Raw genomic sequence first — 6,830 nt, forward strand, 5'->3', positions numbered from 1 at the left:
TTGACGTTGTAATATTCAGTTTTATTTTGCGCAGCCTGTGCAGTTTGTACATAAATCTTTGTCGTTTGTGTCTCTTATCTTACGAGTGAGCACTGCTCAGGCTGCTGGTTAGTTTTCGTGTTTCTTTGGCGACAGTGTTATGTCGTCTTGCCATTGACTCGTGAGGCGTCAACGCCTTGCTTTCAGGCCGACTTTGTGGAAGACCTGCTGGGCCTGACCGCGCTGGCCGTGGGTCTGCGTGTGCTGGCGCTCCTTGCGCTGCTGGTGAGGACGTGGCGCAGCAGCCGCTGAAGGCCGGGCACTCTTCCTTCTCGTCGGTAGGCGGCGTCTGAGCGCGTCTCCGGGACACGGACTGCGTGCCACTAACAGTGGCCTGCGATCTCGTACAGCAGCAGTGTCTGTGGTACAGCGCCTCAAGTGCTGCCTCTTTACACTCAGCTTTCTGTGTCAGGAGATGTACATTCCGTCCGAAAGACAGTATCGTATTTCGTGAACTGGCTACACGCGCGCCGCACTCTTAGCAGTGGACGTGATAACGTGACAGAAATAGCTCTTCCCAGATTGAAACGGCTCTGCCGACAAGGACGATACATCCGATATTCGCACGGATGTGCCTGTGGTGAGTACCTGGTAAACAACTTTTCAGGAGCACACGGCGCCCTTGACCATCATATTTTGGTTGTGACACATCTTTTGAACATAAGCAGACAGACTGACCTTGCACATATTGACAGTGGTAACCGGGCTATTTCGCATGCGTCTGACGAACAGGTATATGGATCCAGAATACATATAAAAGTTATGTTCACGTAAAAACTAAAATGTTCCTTATTTAATATTTTCAAGAAAGGTGAGATATTGTAAGTGTAATTGTCGTTTCTTTCCTTTTATTTATTACTAAAGTTTGTGAGGCTCTCATATAGCTTTAGAACGTTCATTTATAAAGTCTATATTTCTCAAGAACACCGTAGAAAGAAATACTAATCAAAAGTGTCTTTTGTTATTTTCGATAATATATTGGTCGAACTTTACAGTTCACAGTTATATACTAACTGAAGTGGCAAAAAACTTTGTGGCATATTAACTGCAGTTATATCAGTATTAGTACCAGAATAAACTGTGCTCAGGTGTCACTGCTTCGTGTTTGAAGTTCTACTGTCAGAAAAACCGTCAGTTTCACGAATGTATAGTACATCAGGCGAATGTATTCTAATGACTGAAGTTTGATAATTATGATGTGCCATCACACTGTGGTAACATATTTGTGAAAATTGTGATTAAGTTTTGAATAAAAAATACTTTTTTACTGCGCAGTTGCAATTATTTGATTATAGAAATGTGTATTCAGCTGTATTCAACACAAAAATTAATACTGAGTCATAGCATCAATTGTCTATAGCGGACGGTGCTATAAGCTCCCAAAGACAGACTCACGCTGGTTACTCAGGTGAGCCGAGGCAGCGTGAACGTGTCTCCAGACGCTGCCCTACCCCATCTTTTCAGGTGAAAATCTTGTGTACGCCATGAATGTATGTAAGGTATTTAATTGCAAAACCTATATTCGGGCACTGAGCCCATCGTCAGCGGCATCTGATACAGACAACAAACAGATGTATAATCTAGTATTTAGAACATAATATCATCTTATGCTCAAAATTGTAGAAAAATTACGTTACTTACATATTCTGCACATCGTTATCAAATGACGTCTGTGTCAGTTGTAATGTCTCTAAAATATCGCAACTGCCCTGGATTTAGGAAACATAGAACCCAGTCAATATTTAAAACCTCATTACAGCCATGTCTATGCAACTGAAATTCACTAAACCTGACAATATATGTTTGTTCTCTCTTATACCCAGGTCTGAGATGACAACCTCGTTATATGGCAGACACAGATCTTGTTGCGTTACGTCCCTCTAGCTCATTGTGTTGTTCGTAAGAGTTAACATCTGTTTCATCTCTAAATCTACACGGTGATTATTGTTAAAGTCCCAGTTTCAGAACGCTGTACAAAAAGAACCACTGCTCAGAATGACATCAAATTTGAACGGAATATTGTCGAAGGAGGAGCAAAAGTAAGGGAAAAAACTAAATTAACGGAAGATTCCAAATCGACGACGTATAGAAAGATTTCATGCCTCCCATCCTCGTTTGACTTGAGCATTCAGTATTGTGCCAAACTGAGTCAGCGTGGAGTCTTCTGACGGAGTACAAAAATGAAAATAAATGTCTCTGTGGTGTCACCGCTAGACACCACACTTGCTAGGTGGTAGCCTTTAAATCGGCCGCGGCCCGCTAGTATACGTCGGACCCGCGTGTCGCCACTATCAGTGATTGCAGACCGAGCGCCGCCACACGGCAGGTCTAGAGAGACTTCCTAGCACTCGCCCCAGTTGTACAGCCGACTTTGCTAGCGATGGTTCACTGACAAATTACGCTCTCATTTGCCGAGACGATAGTTAGCATAGCCTTCAGCTACGTCATTTGCTACGACCTAGCAAGGCGCCATTATCATTTGCTATTTATCTTGTGATGCATGTACCGTCAGACCGATGTTTACCAATTATGGATTAAAGTTAAGTATTCCAGAAGCTACGTACCGTTTTTGCTAGTCTCTATTCCTTATCATTTTCCAGACCTCACGCCAGCCTGCGTGAGTTTAAACGCGTGCCTTTTGGCTTCCCGTCATAGTGGATTGGCTGTCTTGCCAGTCCACAACAGTCTCTACGTCTCGTGTAAGTGTTAATTTTAATGGGGCAAGATGTTTGGCCACTGGAAAATGCTTCTTCCAGACCGTAAAATTTGGCTCATGTAGAGCACGCATCTAAGACAGTGAAGCGTCTATGCAACCAGTGGGCCGGCCGCTGTGGCGGAGTGGTTCTAGGCACTTCAGTCTGGAACCGCGCTGCTGCTACGGTCGCAGGTTCGAATCCTGCCTCAGGCATGGATGTGTGTGACGTCCTTAGGTTAGTTAGGTTTAAGTGGTTCTGTCTAGGGGACTGATGACCCCAGATAAGTTCCATAGTACTTAGAGCCATATGAACCATTTGAGCAACCAGTGGACAGATGAGACCTGGAAGCAGTGGTGATGGGGGAGCGATCGACACAGTGCAGTCGCAGATAGGAATGATCACCATCTAGTCAGCAGCTTTCGTGGCCGACAGTGTATATTACCTGGGGGGTAGTGTCCCTAGGATCACATCACATATCCTGGTCGATGTTTCAGTATAATGACTGATATTAGAACCGCACGAAGTGTTGTGCACTACAAACTGCCGTAAGCAGTTTTTGGTATGTTTTGCAGTTTCTGATGTCTTGAGGTATGAGGTTCTGTTTTGGGCGGCTTTTGTAAATACGAGGGCTATTCTGAAAGGAAGGTCCGATTGGTCGCGAGTTGGAAACCACAGTGAAAACAAATATTTTATTTGGACAGTTAGTTACATCTTACAGCTACCTCTCTTGGATATCGAGGGCGTGAAACGAGTAGGTAAGAGATTGATCGAGCAGTGGTCGTCCAGTAAGGAATTTTTACATTTAGTTCCATGTTATGTGTTTTAAGGGGCACTAGACCACATTGAAGTTTTCTAAAAGTAAGGAAATATGTCATAGGTGCCGACCCAAACAAGTTAAGAGTTAGTTAAAGGTCGACCCAGGGATTGGATCTTTCCGAAGGGGAGAATAATGTAGCGACACTACCGTTTAGGAAAGGAAAAGTCAGTTTTGGTGTAATACTCCTGAGTGCGCAAGTTACAGCCAGGTGCGGGCCTCTTTATAGTGAGTTACGCTCATCAGCAGTTGCGAAATAAAATAAAGGCCACAGGGGAGTAGATCCGCTGGAAAAAGTACACGCAGCGGTTTGCATGGCGAAAGTCACAGGCAGAAGGGGCCCACTGGCCAACCTAAGTGTTATGAGTACGTGACGCAGGGTGGCGCGTTTAGCAAAACAGAGGTGCACAGCCACGTATAAATAGGCGCCGGTTCACTAACAAAGCATTCAAGTGTGGCAGCTCTCAAGGACGACATGGCGTGCCGCGTGTCACACCACCGGCTACACGCAGCAGCAGATAGGGCGCCAGCATTACAGTCCACGGCGGGTCGCTGGTTTGACCCTCTGAGGCCAATGCAGGGTCCATATCCAACCAGAGGCGGGCCATTCCACGGCTCGCTACCACAGGCAGACTTGTTGGCTCCCAGCACACACCAGAGGCAGCCCGAGGCGAGGGCCGCAGATTCGGATGTCGGATCGCAGGCGCTTCTTGTCGCCCGCGATCTGAAATATGATGGCGAAGAAGCATGCAGCTCCTGGCTCCCGGCGAGCGGCGCTGAGATGGCACGGGCAAAGACCGCTGAGTCGACTGTCGGCGCAGCCATACAGCGCGCTGCACGCGTCGCTAAGGCAGCCATTCCGCGCCATGCCATTTCGTAGACAGTGAAGTGGTGTCCTCAGCATTGCTGGAATCTGTGACACAGACCAAGAGGAACGCGGCACTGTAGTTGGAAACAATAAATCACTTGGAAAGCTCTCTTACTGTGCCTTCTACCCTCTTCCCGCTACATTTGGTGTTGCTGTTACATTCGGTGTCAGAAGCTGCCACTATACAACTTTCCAATACCCTCATCATCCTTTCCACCACTTCTCTATACTCGTCTGCAGATCGTTGTCTGTGCCAAAATGTCTTCATAGCCAGCGGTTCATGTGAGCAGAGATAAAAATGAGAGGGTTGGCAAGTCCAGGCTATATGTTGGGTAACAAAACATTTTCCATCGAAAATGTTGCAGAGGTGTCATCATTGCCTCTGCAGTATGCGTCCAAGAACTGTCCTGAAGAAGAAAATGCATGACAGTTATTTTGTTTGGGTTGCATGAAATCAGGCAAAACCTTGCAGCGGGCACCCATACTTGGCGGTAGACAGTTCGTTCTAGGTATCTTTATATGTTCACTGTGCCTTTATAACTAAAAAGAGCGAAGTGATGCAGTCGACAGGCGTACTAGAAACATTGTGCAACACATCTGTGCAAAGCATCATCGATTTTCACAGTCGTTTCCATTTAGCGACCTATCGCATCCTACTTTCCGAATAGCCCTCGTTTTGAGAATACTGCATAACGTATTAAATTTATTTGGAGTTAATTGTTAAGTCCTAAGCTACACAGTTTTATGGTGAGTAAAATTTTATGTAATTTTAAAAGTAGTTACATAACCATCCACACGTTAAGCCGTACTTCTTTGGTCGTGGACCATCTTGTACCCTGGAATGGTAAAATGCTTCTGCTACGGAACACGTGCTATTTGCAAAGGAAGTGCGCTTTTTTAACGTATTAACAATTTTCTCCGTTCTGAATACGGAAATTTTTTGTTTGCTGCCAATAGCTTCTATTTCAAAATGTTCTAACTTGTAACTCGTTTCTGGTAATAATTCTTCTTCGTTTGATTTGACTTGCCGATTATTAGTGGGTTGCAGAGTAAAAATTTAACTCATGTTGTTTGTTGTGGTCTTCAGTCCTGAGACTGGTTTGATGCAGCTCTCCATGCTACTCTATCCTGTGCAAGCTTCTTCATCTCCCAGTACCTACTGCAATCTACATCCTTCTGAATCTGCTGAGTGTATTCATCTCTTGGTCTCCCTCTACGATTTTTACCCTCCACGCTGCCCTCCAATACTAAATTGGTGATCCCTTGCTGCCTCAGAACATGTCCTACCAACCGATCCCATCTTCTGGTCAAGTTGTGCCACAAACTTCTCTTCTCCCCAATCCTGTTCAATACTTCCTCATTAGTTATGTGATCTACCCATCTAATCTTCAGCATTCTTCTGTAGCACCACATTTCGAATGCTTCTATTCTCTTCTTGTCCAAACTATTTATCGTCCATGTTTCACTTCCATACATGGCAACACTCCATACAAATACTTTCAGAAATGACTTCCTGACACTTAAATCTATACTCGATGTTAACAAATGTCTCTTCTTCAGAAAAGGTTTCCTTGCCATTGCCATTCTACATTTTATATCCTCTCTACTTCGACCATCATCAGTTATTTTGCTCCCCAAATAGCAAAACTCCTTTACTACTTTAAGTGTCTCATTTCCTAATCTAATTCCCTCAGCATCATCCGACTTAATTCGACTACATTCCATTATCCTCGTTTTGCTTTTGTTGATGTTCGTCTTATATCCTCCTTTCAAGATACTGTCCATTCCATTCAACTGCTCTTCCAAGTCCTTTGCTGTCTCTGACAGAATTACAATGTCATCGGCGAACCTCAAAGTTTTTATTTCTTCTCCATGGATTTTAATACCTACTCCGAATTTTTCTTTTGTTTCCTTTACTGCTTGCTCAATATACAGATTGAATAACATCGGGGAGAGGTTACAACCCTGTCTTCCTCTCTTCCCAACCACAGCTTCCCTTTCATGCCCCTCGACTCTTATAACTGCAATCTGGTTTCTGTACAAATTGTAAATAGCCTTTCGCTCCCTGTATTTTACCCCTACCACCTTTAGAATTTGAAAGAGAGTATTCCAGTCAACATTGTCAAAAGCTTTCTCTAAGTCTACAAATGCTAGAAACGTAGGTTTGCCTTTCCTTAATCTTTCTTCTAAGATAAGTCGTAAGGTCAGTATTGCCTCACGTGTTCCAGTGTTTCTACGGAATCCAAACTGATCTTCTCCAAGGTTGGCTTCTACTAGTTTTTCCATTCGTCTGTAAAGAATTCGTGTTAGTATTTTGCAGCTGTGACTTATTAAACTGATAGTTCGGTAATTTTCACATCTGTCAACATCTGCTTTCTTTGGGATTGGAATTATTATATTCTTCTTGAAGTCT

The 6,830-nt window shown here is 44.2% G+C and overlaps 1 protein-coding gene across 1 annotated transcript in view; it reads left to right on the forward strand.

Moving 5' to 3' along the window:
- The window catches only part of LOC124622379 (protein white-like), a 247,111-nt gene extending 245,798 nt beyond the window's left edge, over positions 1–1,313 (forward strand). Inside the window, exon 13 of the mRNA XM_047148067.1 lies at positions 187–1,313. Within this exon, the coding sequence (XP_047004023.1) occupies positions 187–291 (105 nt within the window). The 3' untranslated portion in view covers positions 292–1,313. The remainder of the gene's footprint in view (positions 1–186) is intronic.
- Positions 1,314–6,830: the final 5,517 nt, after the last annotated feature.

The sequence above is a fragment of the Schistocerca americana genome, chromosome 7 (genome assembly GCF_021461395.2).
Source record: "Schistocerca americana isolate TAMUIC-IGC-003095 chromosome 7, iqSchAmer2.1, whole genome shotgun sequence".
Lineage (NCBI taxonomy): Eukaryota > Metazoa > Arthropoda > Insecta > Orthoptera > Acrididae > Schistocerca > Schistocerca americana.